Source organism: Aptenodytes patagonicus, chromosome 7, assembly GCF_965638725.1.
Source record: "Aptenodytes patagonicus chromosome 7, bAptPat1.pri.cur, whole genome shotgun sequence".
NCBI classification, from domain to species: domain Eukaryota; kingdom Metazoa; phylum Chordata; class Aves; order Sphenisciformes; family Spheniscidae; genus Aptenodytes; species Aptenodytes patagonicus.
Window position 1 is genome coordinate 71,985,124 of NC_134955.1, and position 26,048 is coordinate 72,011,171.

At 44.2% G+C, this 26,048-nt stretch overlaps 1 protein-coding gene across 1 annotated transcript in view; it reads left to right on the plus strand.

The window, feature by feature from the left end:
- MDGA2 (MAM domain containing glycosylphosphatidylinositol anchor 2) overlaps positions 1 to 26,048 on the plus strand; it is a 397,387-nt gene that overhangs the window by 332,315 nt on the left and 39,024 nt on the right. Inside the window, exon 10 of the mRNA XM_076345813.1 lies at positions 10,393 to 10,541. Within this exon, the coding sequence (XP_076201928.1) occupies positions 10,393 to 10,541 (149 nt within the window). The remainder of the gene's footprint in view (positions 1 to 10,392; positions 10,542 to 26,048) is intronic.

The window sequence follows — 26,048 nt, forward strand, 5'->3', positions numbered from 1 at the left end:
CTGGTGCTCTTGGCTCTAGTCCGGGCTTTGCTTTGCAGCCTGCTCCACCTCATTCCTGTCTGATCAGCAGGTATCAGTGTTAATTTTCTCATACAAGGATAAATGACTATTTCAGAATTTACCTGGGTCTGACAGGTGGGGCTACAAGTACAGACTGTAGAACTGCAACTCTCAGGCTCTGTATTTGACTGCAAATACCAGCGCCCTGGAAGTCATTCTTTAGGAGGACTAAGGGAAGGCCATGTCTGCACTATTTGCTGTCAGTCCTCAAGTTTTGGCCAGGCAATGTCTTAGCGTTGCTGTGCAGGTGAAACCCGCAATGTAATAGTGCGAATGGAAAGATTTGAGGCTCTACAGAAAGTTCCAAATGAAAAATATCATCCAAAAGTAAGCGATGTGAGGAGGATGGTGGTTGCAAGCAGGGGAAGAGGGGATCTGTAGCTGCATAGCTGGAAAAAGGAATAAGCCAAGCTTTTTGTTTGGTTAGAGGTAGACCGCTATGGAAGAAAAAGCACTGTTAACTTCTGGTGTGAAGCTGGTAGCATATGAAATACAGAATATTGAAGAGGACTGTGGGTGGAGCCTCTAAATGGTGTTAACAAAGCGGAGGACCCTCAGAAAGCCACAGTGGGGACTGATCTGATGACCTTTCAATAAGGAGGAAGCTTGTTCTACTAAAGCTGTTATGAAAGTTGGGGAAAACAAGGGTGGGCAGGTGGTTCTGTCATCTGACCAGGTGGAGTGTCCAAAAGGACTGAGGCTGTATGAAGGTGGATGTTCAACTCTAAGAGCACTTTTGGCCAAAAAACCAAAGGGAGAGACTTGCAAATGTTGAAACGCATTCCTTTGTGCTGTTCATCCTGAACTGCTTGTATGTCAGCCACCTTCCAGCCTGGATTGGGGATGGATGGGCACAGGCAGTAGGGTCAGTGATGGTGGAAAGTCCAAAGCAGTGATGCAGAGAGCTGGAAGGTGTGGGATTACAGGGAGGGTGGAGGTGACGGGGATGATTCGGCTGCAGGATTGGGACCATGTTGGGAGGAGGAGCAGATCTAGGAGGAGACATATGTTTCCTTTCACATATGCAAATAAAGAACAAAGTATCTTCTGTTTCTTATTGAAAATCCTTCATAAAATATATATCCTGTAATAAAACAGAGCACAGTAATGGGCAGCATTTTTCATAAACTCTGTGTCTCCCAGTATTTTACACAGTTAAATATATTGTTTTGTTTAGAATTTATACTCTTCATGCATTTTAAAGATAGAAAGGTCTGGAGCTGAATTTGCCAAAAGGGGAAGCATTTGTAAATCTCTGATTTTATTTTATTTTTCCCTAAATGTTTATAGCTGCTGTTATAAAGTGGAAGACGCCCTGATCATCGCTTATACTGAACTCCTTGTCACGATAAGCTAAAGTGCATATGTGCTACCAATATGGAACAGAGATGGCAAAGATGCTGCATTCGCAAACCATCTAACGCTAAGCAAATTAGCAGAAATAGATATGAAGATAAGGGGAACATAAACAGGCAATGCAAGGAAATGATTCCTTTAGTGTTCTGTCTGCGTGTCTACTAAAGCTGTCACTGTTGCTGGTGCTGTGCCTGCACAGTTACTACTGTTTGTTTCTGCATGACAAGCCAGCATAAACACTAACCCAGTACTTTGAAACTCCATCTGGGGTATGTAGTCAGCTGCTATAATTAGGGAGAGAATGTCGTTGTTCAGTTTATTGCCATTGCTTGAAATCAGTGGGTTGTGTTTACACTCATTACAATTTAAATTTGCAGTGCATGATCTTGATTTCTAACGGTACTTTGGAAATGATGTACTGGCAACTGAAATGAATTCTTTTAGAAGATTGTTTTATTTTCCTAAGTTTCTAAGGGATAAATGACTGAGTGATCTGAAAAGAACCACGGGAAGATCTCTTGTGCCTGGTCGAGGAGTTTCTCTAATAGGTACTGGTTCAGGACCCTTTTGAGTAAGTGCATCAATCCACTTCTGTTCAGGACAGTACTTCAGCATTTGCCGAGATCCCAGTGGTGCAGTGGGATGTTGCATGAATTTAACAGTAAGCAGCTGAATTGGCTTTTCTGTTTGTTTGCTTGTTTTCTACGAATCAGTTTCATATTGTCTTTCATACCGTTTTTGACCTTACACTAGTAGAGAGTCAATAGATAATATTTTGGATGTACTGCCTGGAGGAATCCAAATGCTGCACAACAGATGCTAATGACTGCAAAAGGGCTCTGTGAGAGGGACTGTTACTGGGGAAGAGCACTGCATTTGTTCTGCAACACTGGGACCGGTGACAGATGATGCTTGTTCCTCTTCCTGATCCAGTCCCAGATTCATTATGAAATAAGTAATTACCGAAACTAAGCTTGTAACTTGATGACTCTTATCCATCAGAAAATAATGATGTTTTAATACTGTCTGCTATAGTATGCTCTTTAATACTGGTGAGCTGCTGTCACCTCATCCATACATCAGAAAAACATACATGTCTGCTTATGGTTTGGTCAGCTGTTGCACATTAAATGAAAAACTAATTATTGTTTAGAAACGTGGATAAACGCATCATATCAGTTATATTCAGATAAGCTGTACCTTCTTGTGCATTAGCGAGTGCCTGAGGAAGTCCTGCTGTACCCATGCCATGCTGGCAAGTACTTCTGTAAATCAAGAGCAGAAGTGATGGTGCCAGAGCTGTTCAGGTGGTTTTGCAAACTGCTTTGTGCCCTGTTCTCCTGCTGAAACTCGGGGATACTCCTGTTTGTCATGGTGAGTGTTCATGCTAGAAAGGAAGAAAGAGGCAGTGCACCTTGGCTACCTCGTTTATGAAGGTGTTTGCGATGCCATAGCTGCAGCAGAGCTTCTCATCCAGCCAGCTCTGAGCCATTTCAGAGAGTCCCGTCCCCGGGCTGGCTTTGCTCCGGAGGAGGTTTGCGTCTCAGGAGGAGGGTGTTCCCACTGCCCCCCGGGGAAACGGCTTGCTCCTTCGCTTCTGCAGAGCGCGCTGCATTCCTCTTCTCCCAAATCCCACTTTTTCCATGGAACCATCACCGAGGGACTGTTTCCTTCCTGGCCAGGCCTGCGTGCATTCCAGTGGGGTTTAGGCTGAGCAATGCAGCCCATCCCCATGGTGCATGTGTTAGAGGGGAGTTTCTGCTTGTACAGTGCAAGCAGTGCTGGTACAACTATTACTGAAGAGAGTGCACCTAGAACAAATGCAACCTGTCACCAGAAAAACAGAACACAAACTTCAGGTAAAACACATTTATGGATGTATTTTCCCAATTCATCATTGTTAAATATATTTTTTCATGGGCTTTCTCCACTTTGCTATACAATGAATAGTTTCTTCCTCGTACAAGGAGCTGTACAATGCCCTACCTAGTGCTTGTCCGCAGGTGCGTGGTGCCAGATAGCAGAGCAGTGCTGGCATGTCCCTGTTGGTGTTTATTCCTGAGACGCTGAGACCTGATGGCGAGCGCAGGGAAGCGCTCCACTGGGCCGCAGCAGCCTCCACGCTCTGCCTGAGTTCAGAACTGATTTGCCAGCCACCACGTTGGTTTCTCCTGCCTGTGCACACCAGTGGAGCAGCCCCACTGCTTTCACTACAGATGCTGTCTCATTTGAAGCTGGCTCAGATAACTGCTACTGTCTGCAGGCAATAAGCTTTTTTTCCCTATGACTATACCTGTCCAAGTTGTCCCTAGCTGCCTGTCCACTATTTGAAGTACTCTTCGACTGAGTAAGTCCTCACGCTCAATACATCTTAGAAGTGACTATATTCTTGTCCCACCCAGAAGACACGTTAGTGTTTGGGAACTGCTACTCAGAGAGGACCTTGGGACATACGTTCCTTTGTGCCACACTAATTAATCACAGTCATGTCCTCAGATCAATATTTCTTGAGATCTGCTATCACACCTCCCTGAAGTCCTATTTCAGACTTTTCGTAGAAATTAATATGTAGCAAATTTTAACTACAGTGATAGGGGACAGAGCGGGGGACTCTCTTATAAAGCCTGTGGCTGCTGCCTGGAGGAGGGTCTGTGTGTAGGATGTTCCCCTAGCTGCTGATCTGCTGGGCGTTAAGTAGAGATGCAGAAAATGCACCAATAATGCCCAATAAAAAAAGCTGTTTGGCCTCTTGAAATTAAAGGCACAAGAAGGAAAAATTACTGCTCGCTGCCAATAATCACAGACCTCTGCAGTGTTTCTACAATTCAGGAGCTTCAGCAGGGCTGGGATGTGCTTGTGAATCCAGATGAATGGTACCAGTGAGTTGGGTGCTGGGTTATTTTTCTTCCCCCTGTGCTAAACTGAGGAGGGAGATAGCTAAAATCCTGAACAACCCCTGTGTGCCCAGGGGTGCAGTTAGCCATAATTGATAATTGTAGGCTTCATATGCAGATGCATTCAGGTTGATGGAACAACAGCGACAAATGCAGCAGGATTTGTATTTGTGCTGCTTGTGCTGGGTGGCCTCTGCAAGCGTGCCAGGGAGGAATTCATACTTTATTTTAGCTGTGTAGCCTTCAAACACAGACATTTGGTCTGTCTGTTTATGCATTTTTGTCTTGTGCAGGGGCCAGCCCAGATGAGCAAAACTGCGTTCAGTATTACCTCTCCTTACCCTGCTCCCACCCTCCCCGCACACACAGTCCCAACCGTCTTTATTTTGCACATGCTACATATTCAGAATGTGAAAAAAATAAATGTTTTGCTAGTGATAGAAAGGAAAACAAACAATATACTCCACTGTGAGTATATTGTGATACTCAAACTGTGTCATGTATCCTCTCCCTGGCAGAGCCCCAAGCATCACAGTAACTCGGATTCCAGCAGTGCGAGCACAGAGGGAGGGATTAATTAAAACTAGTACATGTTAATGGAGCTCTAAGCCCGACTTCAGATTGCCTTAACAGACACGAAAAATATCATGGCATTAAACTCTCCTCCCTCGGGACCTGCTGGAGCAGCACATTAGTGAGAGGCTGCCCTTTTCAGGGATGTGGCACTCCTGGATCCACAGAAGCTGCCCTGCCTTCGCTCTGCCTTTAGCCCTCGACCGATGGCCATGGCACGCTGCTCCTCTCACCAGCACACTCCTGAGGACCGAGAAGAATTTCACCGCTTTCCCCAATATATCTGAATCGGCACAGAACTGGGGTCCCTCCCAGTGCACCAAAATCCCCTTCGATGGGCAATAGAGGAGTGGTCAGTTGGTCACAGCAATCTCCAGTTAGCTGAACCCTGGCGAGGTTTGGTCCCAGGGGCAGGCTGAGCTCTGCCTGCCTGTCCTGAAATCATGGAATCATAGAATTGTTTAGGTTGGAAAAGACCTTTAAGAGCATCAAGTCCAACCGTTAACCTAGCACTGCCAAGCCCACCACTAAACCATGTCCCCAAGCACCACATCTACACGTCTTTTAAATACCTCCAGGGATGGTGACTCCACCACTTCCCTGGGCAGCCTCTTCCAATGCTTGACAACCCTCTCGGTCAAGAAATTTTTGCCTAATACCTGATCTAAACCTCCCCTGGCACAACTTGAGGCCGTTTCCTCTCGTCCTATCGCTTGTTACTTGGGAGAAGAGACCGACCCCCACCTCGCTACAACCTCCTTTCAGGGAGTTGTAGAGAGCGATGAGGTCTCCCCTCAGCCTCCTTTTCTGCAGGCTAAACAACCCCAGTTCCCTCAGCCGCTCCTCATCAGACTTGTTCTCCAGACCCCTCACCAGCCTCGTTGCCCTTCTCTGGACACGCTCCAGCACCTCAACGTCCTTCTTGTAGTGAGGGGCCCAAAACTGAACACAGTATTCGAGGTGCGGCCTCACCAGGGCCGAGTACAGGGGCACGATCACTCCCCTACTCCTACTGGCCACACTATTTCTGATACAGGCCAGGATGCCATTGGCCTTCTTGGCCGCCTGGGCACACTGCTGGCTCATGTTCAGCCGGCTGTCGACCAGCACCCCCAGGTCCTTTTCTGCCAGGCAGCTTTCCAGCCCCTCTTCCCCAAGCCTGTAGCGCTGCATGGGGTTGTTGTGACCCAGGTGCAGGACCCGGCACTTGGCCTTGTTGAACCTCATCCAGTTGGCCTGGGCCCATCGATCCAGCCTGTCCAGGTCCCTCTGCAGAGCCTTCCTACCTTTGAGCAGATCAACACTCCCGCCCAACTTGGTGTCGTCTGCAAACTGACTGAGGGAGTACTCGATCCCCTCGTCCAGATTGTTGATGAAGAAATTAAGATATATTAATATCTTTAATATTAATATAAATTAAATGTTTTAACAAATCCTTGAATGCTGCAAAAGCTGAAGGGAGTCAGAGGAAGGACATTTTTGCTGCCTGTGCTTATAAAGGGCAAATGATGTGAGCCAGGGAAACGTTTCCTGTACTTGGAACAAAACAAGGGGGTTTGCTTTTGAAAGATGAGGCTGACCTGGCTGTAGGAAGAAAGGCAGGTCAAGGTAGCCCTGGCAGCCGCAAGCGATGCCCAGTTGGGGTATGAAGGACAGCAGCCCCATGCGCTGCATGCTTAAGACATCTCTGCAGGTGGGGAATATGTGATAACCTCTTCCAAGCATGGCCAGGTCTTGAAACTGGCTGCTGAGCTAACCTGTACTGCAGGTGGTTTCCTCCAGGTAAGCTGCTGCCTCCCCACCTTGAAGTCGTGCTAAGTCAAGGGTTGTTGCTAGGACTCTTACACTCTTCATCATCTCTTTATTTCTCTAGTGGAGGATAATCTTTGCTGGACAGCATCACCTGTGGAAGCGGCACAGTTGGGTGGTGGCAGGCTTGGGGTGTTTGTCCGGGAGTCAGAGCAAATGGTCACGGTGACAGGGGACATCTGCCAAGCCCAGGCAGACTGCCTACACCTCTCATAGCTCCTGCACCTCCAAAGGTGACGTCTGCTTTTTGTGTACTCTAGAACACTGCCCCGCTTCCTTGTACTTCTGAAGTTCACAAGTTAAGGGCTTAAGTTGTGTTGTTAAATTTTCAGCATCTCTGTTCACACCAGAAAGCTCTTCTGTTCAGAGGGATTTAGAATAATGCAGCTCTTCATAAGTCCTCATTATTTCTCTAAAGGTGACTGTGTTGTTCAAGTGCCCATATTGTGACAAGCGTCTAATTATGGATCCTTTCTGTAGACCCCCAGAGATGCCATTATGTCCACCTGCAGTAGAAGGAGGAAGATTATCATTTGCATTCAGCATGAGCTTTTCTCTATTATTTCCACTGCACATAAATAAGGAAAACAAATCTTATCGACCACTGATCCTCTTTTCATTTATCTTACATTTCATTTTTTAAAACAGCAGTTTTGCTTTGCTCCTTTTCCTCGGAGTATTGTTGTTTGCTACTTCAGCACTAGCATATCTGCTCTAGTCTGGTCTAATTGAATGTGCATTGGGCACTTGGCAAAAATATCTTGGCTAAAAGGGCTTTTCATCCTTTGAAAAGAAAAGCGTGGCTGGAGGGGATGACACACCCAAAGATAAAAGCTTAATCAATAACCACAAATTTGGTATATATTCACATGATTTTTCCTTTGTCTCTTTTCTTTTTTTTTTTTGTTTTAATTATTTTTATGCTCTTTTCCCCTCTTCTCACTTCTTTTCTGATGATTGAAATTCTCAGACTTCTAGGTCAAAATGCCTCCCCATCCATCTCTATTTACACCTGTAAATAGGAATAGTTTTGAGGAGAAAATACCTAAATACAGTGTGGATTTTGGCACAAGCTCCTAATATCTGAATTAAAGGAGGTGAGTAATGAATGCATACCCCTCTCATAGGTTGACATGAGCAGGCAGACCACATCTTCCCATGAGGCTGTCCTGTGTTTTTCTTTGCATTTCGTAATTACTCCCACTGACAAAATCCCTGGAGAAATAGGAGAACAGAAGTACAAGCTTTGGGAGGTGGAAAGACTTCATTCTGCTTCTGGTTTTCTCTAATGACAAGCCTCTTTTAGACCTTCACAGGAGGATGATGTATGCAAATGTTTTGTTTTCCCATGTTTTGTCTCCTTTTTGCATAATTCAGATGACAAAATGTAGCATTTAACACAACAGAGCCTGGTTTCTGTTTGCCCCCATCCTGTTTCTAATAGCGTTAAGCTCAAAGCATAGAAACTCCAGAGGAAGGAGGCAGAGCCAGGCAGGGCAAGGGTGGGTCTGTTCCATGAAAGATCATAGAATCATAGAATAGTTTGGGTTGGAAGGGACCTCTAAAGGCCATCTAGTCCAACCCCCCTGCCGTGAGGGGGCTTCAACATCTTCATCTAGATCAGGTTGCTCAGAGCCCCGTCCAACCTGACCTGGAATGTTTCCAGGGATGGGGCATCCACCACCTCTCTGGGCAACCTGGGCCAGTGTTTCACCACCCTCAGCGTCAAAAATTTCTTCCTTAGATCTAGTCTAAATCTACCCTCTTTTAGTTTAAAGCCATTCCCCCTTGTCCTATCACTACAGGCCCTGCTAAAAAGCCTGCCGCCACCTTTTTTATAAGCCCCCTTTAAGTACTGACAGGCTGCAATAAGGTCTCCCCGAAGCCTTCTCTTCTCCAGGCTGAACAACCCCAACTCTCTCAGCCTTTCTTCATAGCAGAGGTGTTCCAGCCCCCTGATCATTTTCATGGCCCTCCTCTGGACCCGCTCCAACAGGTCTGTGTCTTTCTTATGCTGAGGGCTCCAGAGCTGGACGCAGTGCTCTGGGGGGGTCTCACCAGAGCAGAGCAGAGTAGAGGGGCAGAATCCCCTCCCTCGACCTGCTGGCCGTGATTCTTTTGATGCAGCCCAGGAGACGATTGGCCTTCTGGGCTGCGAGCGCACATTGCCGGCTCATGTCCAGCTTTTCATCCACCAGTACCCCCAAGTCCTCCTCCGCAGGGCTATACTCTTTTTTTTTTTTTTTTGTCAGTCTTTGACTTGGGGTTTTGTTCCTGTTGTATCTGTCAGGGCAAAGACTGGTGGTTAGCAGCACTTCCTACAAATCCAGCTGTTAAAACTTGTTTCAAGTCAATCCAAACCTTTTTGCTTTAAGAAGCGGAAGCAATGCTGCGTTGTTGGTATGGCATGCTAAAGAAAGATCGATGCAAAATGACTTAAAAATAGAAAACTGATCTATGTCTCTTTGGCACGTACTGGTGTGTGCTCTAACGTTTGACTTTCCTTTAGGACAAATCCACCGACATTTTTGGGGGTGTGTTGGAATTGTGTATTCCAGTGGAGCGAAGTTCCCTCAAAGGTTTTTGGGGAAGCTCTAATTGCAAACACCCCTGTCTCTACCACATCTGCTCATAGCCTTTATGGACTCAACTTATTTGCCTGCACAGAGGTGCCTGGTGGTACGTGAGATGCTCTAGGATGGTGCACGCAGCTCCAGCTATGGCTCTAGCAGGTCCTGGGTCTCTTACAGCTCTTGTGTCATATCTTCCACCCGGTCTAGATGGCTCAGCTACTCTACTGCATCTCATATGTCATTACATGCCTGTAGTTAGGCAAACAGATTGGTCACTCTGTGTCATTTTTGGTATAATACACAAATTACTCTTTATGGGATACTCTAGAGGCCGGAAGGGTAGTTTACATGTAAAGGTGTCACTAGTATTCCTGGGTTTAAGGCAAAGGGAACTCAAATTCAGTGAATTCAAGCAATGTTTTGTCATGTGTTTGGGAAATCATCCTTAGGTTTTTCATATAATAACATTCTGGTGAAACACTCATGTACCCAACATGCACCGTGAGATGTCGTTTCCCTCTGTTGCGCAAATCGGTATGTTCAGCTAAATAATGTGCTGTAATAGCGTGCACATCTGTGGTGTTACAAAGGACGGCTTCTATGCGTTTTCACTTGGGAAGTTGGAGAGGAGAAGGTGTGATGAGGGCAGCAGTCACTGGAAATATCCATCTTGTATTTCCAGCTCACGGATGTCATTTTGTATTATTTGTGCCAGGTACAGCAGCTGTCACTGAGTATTTCTCTGCTCAGTGTAGTGCAGCTTGTTTTGATATTTCTATTTTAGTCAGCTGGGCCATGAAAAATCGGTGCAGGGGCATGTTACATCGCTCCAGCTTGCCTTTGCTAGGAGCTCAGATAATTCCACCCCCGCCCACACCTGGGCCACGGATTGCGCTGAGGAGTGAGTTAATGATAAAGGCCAACCATTGCCACGAATCCTTTCAAAAAGTGGATGGAGGCAAATAATTCCAAATGTGTTCTTGGAAGAAGATATTTAACAAAATGACTCAAAACACAGGGGGAGAGCACGGTTGCAGCCTGGGCATCAACACTTGGCTTCCAAAACTCGCTGCCTGATCGTTGTCTGGTTTCTTTGTTTTCCTCATTTTTGTTCTTGTCTCCTGCAGGCAAAGCCTACGCTCCCGAGTTCTACTACGACACCTACAACCCCCTGTGGCAGAACAGACCCCGCGTCTACTCCTACAGTCTCCAGTGGACCCAGATGAACCCCGACGCTGTGGACCGCATCCTTGCCTATCGCTTAGGGATTAGGCAGGTGAGGACAGAAATTCGTTTGTGCAGGATGTGCCTTTTGAGTGATGACCTCTGTGAGGACTGCCGAGCCTTTACTTTATTTTATTTTATTTTATTTTATTTTATTTTATTTTATTTTATTTTATTTTATTTTATCTTATCTTATCTTATCTTATCTTATCTTATCTTATCTTATCTTATCTTATTTATTTATTTTTTCCCTCCCTCTTTTCATCTTCTCTGAGTCAGAGTTGTGTCTCCTCCTTCTGGAAGGTTTGCTGCCATCTTGCAGAAGTAGTCCTCTGCCGCTTGCAGATCCTGGAAACTAATTTGCACATTTGCAGTGTGAAATGCAGAGATTAAAGAGCTGTTCCTCAGAGGGTTTGCAGAGGCTGTGGCTCAAGATATGCTAGAAAGATTACATGAAAGAAACTTGCAGTGAAATTAAACTTTTTATCTCTCTGTATGTATCTATATATCTTTTATTAGATCTTCCATGTAAACAGATAAATATAGGGACAGCTGTAGCTTTCCTACAGAAACACGTGGTGATCTTTTGAGACCGAGACATCTTTCTTGACCACATCAAAGCCGATCACTCTTGTGTCTTCATAGATTCACTGTGAACTTTCAACGGGAATTGGCACTGTTGAGGAAGCATGGGACCAACCCACTTGCAGAGGAATTGTTAAATTAACATAGCCATCCCCATTAATTTTCCTTTTAACGATCTTAAAACAAAAATATCATCTGTCTGCTTTGAAGGTTATAGCTGCAAAGCTTGAGTTTTAATAGTCAATTAAAGTGAAGGAACCAGTCTGTGCGTTGCTTAAACTCTCGTTAAATGGCAACACCTCTGCTTACTCCCCTTTGCAGGGCAAAGTGATCTTTGTTTGCACTTGCACTTTCCTACAGCAAAGCCCATACAAAATCTCACAATTTTATGTTCTAAAGGCAGAAAATTGTCGTGCCATAACACTCGTTCGCGATCCTGTCTAGTGACTGTCCATGCCGAACACTACAAGTGTGCCAGAGATTAACACTGACAGCTTGGGTTTTGGCATTGCTGGGCTTTCTCAAGGAAAAATACATGGTTTGAAAATAACGCTCCTTGCTATGAACACCTCCTTGGCCACCACGTCCACCTCCGAGTCATATCTTACCTGCTGGGCTGCCAGCCTTGGTCTGGCTGAGGCGTGCGCTGGCAGAAGAGGCCGTGCCGTGCCGTGCCGTGCCGTGCCTGGTCGGGGTCGCAGGGCTCCCACCACCCCAGCTCCTGGGCACGTGCCCCCAGCTCCCGCCCCCAACCTGGACCTGCTGCAATTGAATGAAGAGGCTCTGCTGCTTACTCGTGAGAATCCATCTGATATTGTTTTGGTCTTGTTTTACACTCTCCCGTTGAGCTTGCTTTTCTTTAAATAATACCACAACTGATTGATTTAGAAAGTATATGTTTGGTTATTCAATGCCTGAAATAACAGTTTGTGCAGGGAGAAAGAGATGGGGGATTAAGACAGATTCTTGAAGACATGTATTTTTGAAAATGTGAGTGCAGAAAGTGTTTTGTTATTCCGCAGATCTCCTGCTGGGATGAGCTTTCTAAGCTGCAAAATAAACACACAATTTGAGCATGTTATTTCGGCTGAGGGGATGGGGTTTTTCGCTCGTATAACTTCCGTGGTAGTTGTGGAGTTGACTGGGACACATCCAGGGAAGGGCTTTGATACCTGGAGGGTGCTGGCTCTCCTTCACTCAGAGTTTGTCTCTGCCTGAATCTAACTAATTTGAAATGAAAATCGGTGACTTTTAATACATGTTTATGCAACCATTTGCGTCATTGGGCACAAAGCAGTTCCATTATTCCCAGTACGTGAGAGGAATTATTAAATTTAAAAAATAATTTGCTGAAGTAAAAGAATATATAATGAAATTAATTACATTAGGATTTTTAGCTTCTTTTTTTTCCATTTCATTTTAATTTACTTGTAATTATCTATTTATATAATTATCTAGAGTTACTTTAATTTCCTTGACAACACTCTGTCAGGATAATCAAAATATTTTCCTTTTGTCTATCTGAAGCCACATTTAAACCATGGGTGATTTAGAACCTAGTGAGCCATCCGGACACACTCGCCCATTATTGCAGTAATTCCCCCTGAAACAAGGGTGATAATTAAACTTCTTAATTTTTTTTTGACACCTACTGGTACTAGCTACTGGCAGATTGCCTTGTGAACTGTTTGTGTTTAGATAGTTTATTTGATTTAGCATTGTATTTTTTACTGGGTTTTGCTATGGTTTTTATTTAACATTGAAAGTGGGGACGAGCATCCTTTGGGAGTGGCAGAAAACACCGCTCACGGCTGTGCAAAGCTCATCGCAGAAACAGGGCGGGAGGGTTTCCAGGTCGAAGCGAGGGTCCGAGCTAGAGAGCAGCCTGCAGCCCAGCATGGTGCTGTTGTAAACGGTGACGGCTCTTAATCTTTGTTTTAATCTTCTAATGCATGGCAATCACTGCCAGTGGGCTATGTAGCGGGTCAGTGTGTTGGTATTTGCTTCTGATTTGATTAACACCATTGCTTTCATCTGATCAGTAAATTGCTTTTGTATTAAGAATGCTAAAATCAGAGCGCAAGCATCTCTTCCTCTTTCTTTACCTGACCTGTGCATTGCTGCTTCACTTGAGACAGAATCCAAGCAGTATTTTGGGAATATTTAGTTGATAGCAGCTTTAGGCTTGCTGAATTATCTGTGGAATTGTTAAAGTTTGTAATATTGACAATATTTTTAAAGCAATTTTATAAAAACGAGTTTCTCATGAGACGCAGAATGGTTTAGCTCCATTTCTGTATTTGCCAGGTGGTTGTAGAAAGCAACACAAAGGATGTGCTTAATAATGAAACTTTTGAAGGGCAAAGGAGCCTGATAATAGAATGTGGCAGACTAGGGATTTTCCTTAAAGGCAAATTGTGCTGCTAGGAGTAATTAGATTATACAGCGTTATAACAACAGGAAAGTATCTCCACTGGTTGGCATATAGTGAGATTGTAGAGCTGGAGATGTCTCTGCCTTGACCAGCTCAGGCAAGCAGAGTTTTGAAAAGTTTTACTGGCAACAGAAGCTACCGGAGAGAAACGTCCAGTGCCAGAGGTATAGTGCAGGCAGAAGGTGGGTGGAACAGAGACGCTGAAGCAAAGGAGCCAAGCTGAGGTGGGATGTATGCAATTAATGTAATTCAGTTCTCTTTACATAGACGTACGAGCAAGAGGTACGAGCTATTTCACCGTGGATACCAGGAGCAGCTGTTGTGCTATCGGGACCTTCAGGATTCTGTGGTTGCTTTGTAACAGTGAAAATACATTTTAATAACAACACTAATCAATTTAAGAAGTGAACTGAAAATCTGTAAGAATCACTGCATTTATATGCATGTTATCCATGTCTTTCCTGAAGATCATTGTATAGCGCTCTGCCCACCCCTATGTTTAAAGCTACAAACTGCACATACAGCACACTGATGGTGAGCAGAAGTTTGTTCAGTCGAGTTTGACCTGCTGACGTGGTAGCGTGTGATGGGTGCTCCCTTCTGGGAGAATCAGGGAGGAACAGGAATTATTTAGAGCACTTTGCTTTCTGCTTAAGCCCAGACACTCCTGTTGTAGCCTTTTGGGGATTCATTCTGTGCTTAACGTCATTTTTTAACAAGCACAGGCTCTTGTCTGCGTTTCTAGTTGACACAGCACATGGACGGTGGCTTCCCGGTGCTGGATTTTAATCGGCTTTGAGGATGCTGAGCTGCAGTATCTGCCAAGCCTGCTGTGACAGAGCATCTAGCCACCAAGCAGTGTGCATTTCTGTGCTCCTCTTTAATTGAACAGTGACAAATAACTGTTTTAAAAAATGAGGCATTAACTAAATGGCCATAGAGTTTACTTGTTGAGTGAGTCTAAGAGCTGCTGTTCATGTGCTTTGATAGCGCTCAGAGCCCTCAAGCATGTCTTGAGGAGACGGCACAGCTCTGCAGTATGCATCCAGGCCCCATCCAAGGAGGTGTTACGGATGTGGTCTTCTCTTCATGGAAATTTCTGGCTTGTTCACTTAGGAAAAAAAAGCATTTAGTTGATGAGAGATAATAGCAAGGGACCTGGTCTGATTTGCAGTTCTTGTAAGACCAGTCTAGACAATTTTGGCAGGGTAAAAGGGACTTGAAGTGGTTGGCCCCTTTCCTGAAAGGAGGAAAGCCCTTGAGGACAATGGATTCAGTCTATGGCCTGTCCTGCTGCCAACCTTCAGCATAAAGAAAGATTCAGAAGGTGGCAGAGAAATACCACGATGTATATAATATCTACTTCTCTTGGGCCACCAGAGCCAAAGGAAGCAAAGATTAAAGCATTCCTTTCACTACCATGCATTCTCCTGCATGTTGCCCAAATTTAGAGAGCATAAAGGTGGTGAACAACTATCTTGGTACATCTGAGCATGTGCAAGCACATCTGCCATCTGAGTTCCATGTGCCAAAGAAGGGAAAGAAAGAATTGAGCCCATCCGTTCTCCCCCCCAGTTTTCACGAGCTTTTTCCAGGCTGGCAATGAGAGGACACATTCCTGATGCAAGAGGAGAACATCATTCTAGTACCTCAGAGCATCAATTGCAATTTTCCCACTGCTGAAGGGAAAATCTGAATACAGATTTGAGCAGAAAAATAAGAGATGCATGGAGCCTAAGCGAAGGTCCGTTTGAGATTCTCATTTATGATTACGACAGTCTTCTATAGCAGAGTAAGTTGGAAATTAAGTTGGAAATTAGGGATACAGCTAGAGCAGGGTATAGTCAAGAGGAATAGGTAAGAGTCTACGGTCGCTTGTTGGCTGAGAATGAGGGCAATATATGCTTGCTTGAAGATACAGATCTGAAAGCAGAGGAAGAACGAATGAAGTTAATTAATCTCAGCAGTCCCGACCTACTCATGGAGGGGTTCTACAGCTTCTCCTGCAGGACCATGTCCATGCAGTGAGTACACAGCCTTTACCTGGCAGAACAAGTCCAGTTACCTCCTAGACCCCTAAAGGGCCCACATTGTTTGTTGCAGTGACCAAAAGGGATAGTAGTATATTAAAAATACAAGGACTTTGACATGTGGGCATACTCTTCGGTGGGTAAAAAACTGGCTGGATGGCCAGGCCTGAAGAGTGGTGGTGCATGGAGTTAAATCCAGTTGATGGCCGGTCACGAGCGGTGTTCTCCAGGGCTCAGTTTTGGGGCCAGTCTTGTTCAATATCTTTATCAACGATCTGGATGAGGGAATTGAGTGCACCCTCAGTAAGTTTGCAGATGACACCAAGCTGGGCGGGAGTGTTGATCTGCTCGAGGGTAGGAAGGCTCTGCAGAGGGACCTGGACAGGCTGGATCGATGGGCCCAGGCCAACTGTATGAGGTTCAACAAGGCCAAGTGCCGGGTCCTGCACCTGGGTCACAACAACCCCATGCAGCGCTACAGGCTTGGGGAAGAGGGGCTGGAAAGCTGCCCAGCAGAAAAGGACCTGGGGGTGCTGGTCGACAGCTGGCTGAACATGAGCCGGCAGTGTGCCCAGGCGGCCAAGAAGGCCAATGGCATCCTGGCCTGTATCAGAAATCGTGTGGCCAGCAGGAGCAGGGAAGTGATCGTGTCCCTGTACTCGGCCCTGGTGAGGCCGCACCTCGAATACTGTGTTCAGTTTTGGGCCCCTCACTACAAGAAGGACGTCGAGGTGCTGGAGCGTGTCCAGAGAAGGGCAACGAGGCTGGTGAGGGGTCTGGAGAACAAGTCTGATGAGGAGCGGCTGAGGGAACTGGGGTTGTTTAGCCTGGAGAAAAGGAGGCTGAGGGGAGACCTCATCGCTCTCTACAACTCCCTGAAAGGAGGTTGTAGCGAGGTGGGGGTCGGTCTCTTCTCCCAAGTAACAAGCGATAGGATGAGAGGAAACGGCCTCAAGTTGTGCCAGGGGAGGTTTAGATTGGATATTAGGAAATATTTCTTGACCAAAAGGGTTGTCAAGCATTGGAAGAGGCTGCCCAGGGAAGTGGTTGAGTCCCCATCCCTGGAGGTGTTTAAAAGACGTGTAGATGTGGTGCTTGGGGACATGGTTTAGTGGTGGACTTGGCAGTGCTAGGTTAACGGTTGGGCTTGATGCTCTTAAAGGTCTTTTTCAACCTCAACGATTCTATGATTCTGTGATTCTGTGTTTGCATTCTATGTGTACAGCTCTCGGATGCACAGGCATGTGTGTGCAGTGAATTAGGCCTCAGAGTCCACCTTCTTGGTGGTGCTCAGTAACCCAGACCATTGCATGGCCTGTTGCCTCTGTGGGACCATGTCTCTCTCCAGTCCTCTTTCTCAGGCTTGCTTATATTTTCTTAATATTCCTGGAATAGGGCTGCCAGACTCCACCCTGTATGAATCACCAGAGGAGTGTTACACATTTCTGTCAGGTCCTGCTTCTTGTCATCTACCTTGTCACTAGAGTTAAAATAAAGGCGTGACACAGGCACAGGAGGATAATTTAATGGTAGGAAAGCAGGACACAGGAGAAACTTACTTGGCATTTTAAGCATTGCTTAAAGAGAAGTTGAGAGAAACCAGCACAGCAAATGCTAGAAAAGTTATTTGAGAAAAAAGTGGAGCTTGGTTTAACGACATATCAGGGAAGGCAAGAAAGAAAAAAGGGAGAGGGAAGGTCCTGTCAGGTGAAGAGGGAGTCACAAGAATAGAAAAGTGTCATTTTTCTGCCTGTAGAGTGAAAATGGAAATAGATGGATGGAAATCGTTATTTACTGAAGTATTTAGAAAGAAAGTCCCTTATGAGAAATGTATTTATTTTAGCACACTCAAGGTCCCCACCTGATGGGTAGTAATTCTCCAGATGTTCCTTCTATCAGGGTCACGGTGCTGTAATCACACAATCTACTGCAAAGGGAAAGATGTTTGTAAGCTGGTATTTTCATTTGGTTTGCTATAGAACATGTAAAAGAGCTATACATCAAAATGTATACAAAAATTTTATTCAGAACCATTCAAAAATAATTACTCACATCTGTAGTAATTAATTTCAGGGGAGGAAGTGAGAGAGTTGAAAATTTACATGTATATTGGAATATTTCTAATGGTGTTTTCATGAAAAATTTTAAGCCTTCTACGGAGGGATATAAGCTTTCCCGCAGATTTCACAGCATGCATTTCTTTTTGGAAGTCTAAACAAGGCTTTGCTTTTTTCCTGTTATGTTTGCACTTGTGAAATGAGACTGGGAGAGTTTGGCAAAACTCTTTGCAACATGCGAAGGCACGTTTCTTATTGATTTTCTTGGGTTTGGTAAATTGAATTACAGAAGCAATGGTTCTGTTTTACAGTTTTCAGTTTGCAATACTGATACCTCCTATGCTTATTCTTCACAAGACTGAGGTCTGATTTTCAAAATAGCAAGCTGAGGGCGGTAATTTGAGATTTGTACCAAAGTCTTTTAATTGCCATTTAAAAGTGGTTACATCTCCCAATCTTCAGATAGATTAGGCAAATGCTTATATATAATTCTGAAAAAAAATCTACTGATTACGTCTTAAGAAATTCAGAGGTAAAAGTTATACACACAAATACATCTTTTTCTGTCGGGTCCTGATGTTCTGACTTTGATCCCAAAGGTGCTCCTGACTGTAACCACTCTCCGTGGTCTAGGAGTTGAGCTGTGCACCTCCAGAGGAGCTTGTTTGGGAGGCTGCGGGCTGTATTTTCTAGAGATGCAAACAGAAAACATCCCAGGCAGAGCTGTGCCCATTCACGTTACCACAAAATGTGGACCGTAAAACTAAACTCCCTTTCTTCACAAAAATTTACAGGCAAAATCTAACATATTCACTTGATCCAAGCAATTATTGCCTGCTGGGACTGCCTTGGTTTGATTTTCTTTATATGAGCATAAACTCCTGCTCTTTCATTGCTAATTTCAATACCTAATTCATATTAACTATTTAGCCTGGTGTCTCAAGGAAATAAGACTCACAAGAACGTCCTAAAGTTACTCCCTGTGATTTCTGAACCCAGCTCTTCATTTTGGTCAAATCTGATGGGGAAGAGAGGTGCAGCGGGCAAGGAGGGTCCCACCAGTGTTGTGAGAGCGTGTGAACCGGTCAAGGAGAAAGATGTAGTTATGGAAAAAAATGGAAGGGTTGGATCACATTAATCAAAAAGAAAAAAACATGGACCTGGGGCAGACTGTATGAATTGCCTAGTTTCACAGCAAGCTCTGTGGATCCCCCTCCTTGGATACCTTGCATTTTTGGGCAATACTAACCTTTCTCTTCAGGATGTCTCAGGCATGTCCATACATTTCCCTGTGTATGTTTATACATCGCAGGAGCCAGAGATGTCTATTGCCAAGTCTCCTTGACTTTAGCCAACAATGGCAAAGTAGTAATTCCCTAAGGGGCCAGTCCTGCATGGGGAGGAGGAGGTTGTCATGCTCTTGTGTTTGAAGCAGTGATGGTGACGTAACCTGAGGTTTTCATTGCAAGTTTCCCTTCAGTGAAAAAAAATAGACTTATTCGTACTCAGGAGCGTATGCTCTCCCCCAACATTGCCGAAATGAAGTCCCATGCCATAGCCTCAGCCTGTGCCTGGTGGTCACACTCAACTTCCATTTAGTCTGTCTCAGCAGAAAAATCTGCAATATGAATTGATTACTGCTGACAAATGCAGTGTATCAGTCAAACTTTAGGAAAGACGCAGGAGAAAATGGAGTGAACTGAAGAGCAATTTAGTGAGAGAAATTACTCAAGCTGGAGGAATTTGTTTTAGTAAACAAGTTATTTGCTTTTCACTACATTTAAACCCTTGTGGTAGGGTTGAGACTCCGCTTCCTGGCATACCTGTGCGTGCACCGAAGCACAGCGCTGGCTTTGTGTGCTGCAGCCAGAGCCTCAGGTGGACTGGCTGAATTGCACGAATCATCTACACCATCCAAACAAGGATGTGCTTTTCTTCAAATTGTCGAGCCGTGTGTGGGCACCCCTCCGCCAGAAGCTGGGCCCTTGATAAAAACGTGCTCCACTTACAGTACAAAGAGCAGAAGAGCAGATGAGAGGGGATGTGTGTTTTCATGACTGCTTTTTCACCCTGCTGCTGTGTAGTTGTCCAATGAATGCAAACAGCAGGCTGTCAGGAGTTTGATGCTGATCAGATCCAGGTTTAAAATGAAAAAACATGATTACCTGGAAATATTTTTCATCACCCTGCCTTATTCTTTATATAAATTCCTGTAATGCAAGACTTAAAAAGAATCTGTAAATGACAGCAATAGTTTTCTTGTTAGTGTTTTCTTGTTACTGTATGATGTCATACAGTTGTTCAGAAATATTAAAGGATTTGCAAAAATGAAAACTAACAGAGAAATAGAGCAATGAAACTTTGAAAATTGAAGATCTACATAAAAATTATGGCATATGTCCTTAGGCAAATGCATGACAATTAAGAGTTGTGTGTCTGGCATGCAGCATGCTTTTCGTCATAGTAAAATATAGCATAAATAAATATTTGAAAAGGCCTTTGAGCGTTACAGAAATTTAATTCTGATGAAGGATGCATCCTCTTTAGTGAAGATAGTTTCAGAGCAGCACCAATGCCTACGAATCATAAATAAATTGCAATGTATATTGCAGGTACCCTGTTAAAATATATTAGGATATCAGGATAAAACTTAGCAATAGCTGCACTTGCTCGAGGCATGGTTCATTATCCCAGGAGTTTATCTGCACCCCAGACAAGCCATGGGTGCTGAAGGAGAGGTGCAGCCCAAGGGGGAATGGAGGTGGAAGGTGTCTGAGCCGAAGGTTGTCCCTTAACTGTGACGTTTTCTGTTCCCTCACGTACCTCCTTCCCTGAATTGGTTGAGTTCCCTTTGGACTATTTGCACTTTTGATCTTCGTATCATCCCACGTCAGTGAGTTCACCGCTGCCACTGCCCCTTGTGAGCATCTCCCCTAGCACGCGGCATTCACACACACAGAAGTAGCTTGAAGAACGCTATTCCTGACACCATCAAGCGTCCCAAAATTAAATAATGCCAGAATAGAGCTGTTTGACCCACTGAATAAATATTGCTCACTGAATGAGCTTTACCTTTTTCCCTGTGACTGTTCCATATGTGTCCTTATGTCTTCTTTACTCTCCCACCTTCAAGACCTGTTCTAAAGATAGATTTGCTGTGTTCTCCCTGTGTTGGTAGGATATATCCGTGCCTTATTTCATGGGCTGTAATGAACTTATTTTCACAGCATTCCTTTGAGATAATTTTATGAAACTGAAACATAGAGAAAGGTCAGAAATATCCACTGCTAGTAGGGCTCGCTTTGGGAAAGGGATTTTACCTCTGTGTATTTAAAGGCAGCATCAAGATTCACGCTCAGAGACGCTTCACCTGAAATCTGGACGCCCCATGTCACTGATAGCAGATGCTGTTACCCTCATGCTGGACGTATTTGTGCAGTGTTTCCCCTCACCACCCTCCTGAGACATCTCTCCATTTCCATAGGCTTTGCATCTGGTCTCCTGGGCAGGTTATCTGCAAATTCAGTGTTGCATCCAGGTGATGGGAGGGCAGTGGCAGCTCTTGGTAGAAACATTAAAGAGCATGGCAAAAGAGCTTAGACTCCAAGGGAGGCAATGGTCTTCACCAGACTCAAACAAGAACATGGAGTTTCACTGCACAATACTTCACAGTGAAAAAAGTCCAGTTAGTGTTTTTTCTGTTGGCCAAGTATTGAGTATTCGCTGTATTTCTGGTCTTTGGTAACAAATGGAAGTGCTCTTGTGTGGCAAAGAAAGCTGTCACATCTCTTAGCATCTCCCCTCTGCTCTGGGATGAGCAATTCTGGCAACCTGTAAAGGGAACATTTATCTTCTGAGCTTCCTGACCTGTTTCTAAGGCCACTCAGGTTGAATAAGTATCTGCACGTCTCGATGGTGCATGAACTGAAACTATTAAATCTGTTTGAGGTCTGCCTGGATTTTCCCAAGCGCTGTTAATGAGTGCATTTACAAAATGAGTGCTGCAGATCTTTAGATGTGAAAAATAAAAATGAGATTAATTGCCTACTTACCAATGGTCAAAGCTGAGACTTCACCAACATTACTCCCCGTGAACAGCCTTAATGACTGCGTAAGGGACAGCCGGTGCAGGACAGACCCCAGCACTGGGAACTCTGCAGACCAGGGCTTCCTCCTGCTGGGATGCTCCCTTGGCTCCTGCCTCCAGGTTTCTGCAAAACCAGCTATTGCCTTTGTATAGTCTTACCTTTTTATCAGTCTTAAGCTGGTAGATTAGGAATCCCAGATGTCTGCTAGACACTTGGGTATATTTTACTGGGCGTAGTCTCGCTCTCTCTCACCATAAATTCTGTCCTTCCTGAAACAGATATATGTAATTTAGGAAAAAAATCATTGTAAAAAAATACTTTTTGCAAAAAAAAAAAAAAAAGAGCAGCAGTGCCATTACAAAACTAAACCTGTTTCTGCTCCGCAGTGATGTACTATCTCTGTTCATCCAGCTGAGGCCAGGAAGGATTTCTTTATTTTTAAAAGTCCCATGCAAATTTTAGTTGCAGTTTGGAGAGAAGAGATGGTAAATGAGAATTATCCTTTTTTTAATAATGCAATTATTTTGGCAATTCCTTAAACACAGATTTTGCTTGCTCCTAGGTGAGGGATGTTTGTAGCTAAATTAGAACATACTAACCAGTGTATATACTAAGTAAGCGCTTTCATCAAATAATGTACATTACAAAGTTATAAATTGTTGGGATGAGAGTGATTTGTCCCTAAAGACAACTGCTTCATCCATTCTTTTGCTGTTAGAGAATTCTTTATTCTCTGAAACATACTTATGTTTAAATTGAATACAAACCATATTGCCTTTCAATAAGCAAATGAGCACCCTACTGCAATGCATCTGTGTTTTTGAGCTGATTTAAAACATCACATTTACATTTTGAGAACCTCATTAAACATCTAGTGGCTATTTCCTTTCCTCTCACGCAGCAATTGTCTTAAGTATTTAAGAAATGGTTTGTTGAAACATTCATATCTGACAGTTGAGCTGTTATTTATTGGCAAAAATTCATTCTTACTTAAAAAGTTAAGCAAAATCAGTATGTTCACTTTCCTTAGAAATGCACTTTGGCATCATGCGCTTGTCTTACTGCATTATTACTCATTGATCTATTTATGCAGAGACTCATGTAGGTTGCTTAAAATGCAGCCTTATTTTTCCAGTTCATTTACCAAGACAACCTTGCTTGTTCACAGTATTGACTAAGCAGCGAAACTCCAGCGTGCCTTACTTTAAAAGGGTTGGGTTTCTCATCTTGATTGCAGCTCCAGTCATTAATTTGTCATTATGTAATTATTTTGTATGAAAAAATATGGCCATTTGTAGATAGCTTTTAGAAATCACAAGAAAATGAGTTAGTTCACTAGTGACAGGAGTGCACTATCTGTCGTTCAAGATCCATCCGGAGAAGGTTGAAGCATTGTGGGATACTCACTAAGTCGTCGCCACTGAAATATGAAATGTGTCTTGGGATAGATAGACAGTGTCTTGATCGTGGAAATGTAGTTGTTGGTATAAGCATGAAGTGTTTAGTTTAAACTTAGGAACTGAGTCTTGATGCCACTTCAATAATATTATCTCTTGTTGCCTCCATAAAAATAATGGTGTGCCTATTGCAGATAAACCAGCTGCTTAATATGCAAAACCGCGTCCATGCTGTTGGCAGTAACATCACCCGCGATGCGGCCATGCCGTGTGCTTTGAAGTGTGAGAGTCGGCGCCAGCCCGGTTTCCCAATACGTGAATCTCGAATTTGATATGTTACTGAGAAGGAATGAGAAAACTTTCTCTGAAAACTAGCCTTAACGTGGGTTAATAATTAACCCGCCTTTTGCGAACGCCTAACAAAGCAGGGATTAAAAATTGAAAAACTCTTTTGGTAGATGTCTAGCAGTAGCAAAAGAGTAGGAGGACCTGCCCGCTGGGGTTGGGAACAGTGCAGCTCCTGTTTAATCCCGCAGACTTTAGCGAATTCATCTGGGAGCCAGCCAATTTTAAAGTCTTAAAATGGATTCTCTTGGTTTATACCACATTTTAGCCTGCCTTTAAAGAGGAAAAAAAAAGATACTGACTTGAATGCAGCGTCATCACATTCAAGGTTGTGACTGATCTGAGTCCACACATTAGAGAAGTGCACATTGTGACCCTTACCAAGAGCAAAATGATGCCGCCCGCTTTCAGTCAACGGGTGTTTCCACTGTTTCCATTAAAACGCGAGCAGAGAGGATGCATCTCCAGTGGGTCAAGCCAAACATGGCATGGTCGAACCTAAGAGGGTTAGGACTTCGTGGGTGATGGTAGTGATGAAGATACTCATTGTGCTGTGGGGAGATCAGGGCCACGCTTTACAGCCCTGAGTGCATTTTTATCACTAAGTTCCACAAAAAGAAAGATAATTATTTTTATACTTGTCTTCTTAGTAGCGTTCACATTTTTATTCAAACTGTAGATTACTTTGTTTCAAGAAGAGTTCCAAAACAATACAGAAAAAATAGCCCAGAGAGACAGTAGATATTAAACATCAATATGATACAGAAAACACTAGCTTTACTGCACTGCTCAGGTGAGCTACGATCCTGGAGCAGGACAGACCTCAACCACAGAGAAGGAAAGGTGGCACTGGGGGTGCTGTGGCAGGGTCTGGGAGCAAGCGGTTGCCAGTCCTGAAGTGTTGATGGAGAATACGGTCAGCATGAGGTGCAGCCTCTTACCTGTGAGACCCTTTTGGCACTGTGAGTAGAGTTAGCTGATGGGTACGACGCTTCATCTATCATTAATAGCAGACTGGTATTTGTTTTTTTGGTTTAAATCGTGGAGTGAGGATGCATTCAAAACAATCAGCAATAAAATTGACATGTGCAACACCATCAGAACACCTGTTTTGTATCACAGTGTAACTCAGGAGACTATAAATCCTCCTGCCTGTAGCATTTATGGAAAAAGTAGTGTAGAGTACAGGGAGTTTCCATTTCTTAGTGTCACTGTTTTACACAGCCGTTCATTTGTAACTATCCTGCTCAGCACTCAAATTGAAGGATGAGGACAACCTTGTGTGTCTTTCGTCATGGTGACTGCATAGATCTGGTCACCCTCTACTCGCTTCTGAAGGTGCTGAGGTCTGCCAAGACGTTGTCTGCACATAAGGAACATTTTTCTGTCTCATTAATAGCTCTCTGAAGAATATTCTGACATTAATGTATTTCAGCTTTGGATTTGGCTTTGGAATTAGTGACCCAGATTCTTCCAATTTTCTGTATTTATTTCAAAGCATCCTCGTACATGTCCCCTGGTCATCGTTTGGAGGTGGCCAAGACTCCTGTAGTTGCTTTCATTAAATGTTCAATGATAAAGTGGTGTTCAGTCACGGGGGGAGCCTGAAGCTCATTAAATAAATTAACAAACTCATATAGCATAGCATGCATCAGGTTAGGAACATAGGCAAATTCAGGATTTTCGTACTAAAAGGCCAGAAACCCTACATGTTGAATTGCCTTGACATTTTCTTTAATGTTTTCAAAGTGAATACAAAAATGGTCCCAAATGTCACTCAGAGTGTTTCAACACTCCTGAAAGTTTATCGACCCAGAACAAACCCACTTTTGGACCTCACCCTCAAGCTCTTGCTTCACTGAGCACATGCTCCGTTTTGACTGGGAGGCTGTGGATAGTTTTGTGCTTTTCCATACCAGCTCCTAAGTGGGTGGCAGCAGTGGCTTCACCCGCAGCACCCGGTGCAGCTCCACGCCAGCAGCCTGCCGCTGCTCAGAACAGTTCTGGTCCCATCTGGGCATCACGTGGAGGTGTTTCCCTTCCATAGTTTGTCTTTCACCAAAGACAGATTCAGGTAGTTTTTTATAAATTATAACAGTGAATCCCAAGTTTCACTTGGGATTCACTTGCACAAACATTCAAGCAGCGGTGAGCGAGTGCTTCCATCTCTCTGATATTTACTGTCAGCAGGATGAAAGCAAATGAAACCAGTGAGACTTTTCCCGGAGCAGACACGAAGGGTCTGCGGCTCCGATCTCCATGGTGGCTGCTCTGCTCCTCAGCAGGCGATAGCCACGTTCCCTGCACCGCCGGCAGGGATGCAGCCACGGTGACCTAGAAAACGAACGACTCCGCTTTAAAGAAGTAATAAAAAGTCAACCGGTACCTCTAAACCAGAGACTAACTTGTTCAAGCTTGTTATTTGGAAGATTAAAGTTCCTACCTTTCCTTTATTTTCAGTCTACAGATGTCTGCGGTCCCAGTCAGTTGATAATGAGAAAGTCTCTTCAAACAGCCCGGAGCAGGTCACTTCTCTGTACGCTTCCTTCTGGTCACCGTTTGGCTTTATTGTATTTTTAACTTCTGTTTTCATTCAGCAGCATACGGGGTCAGACGTATTCAA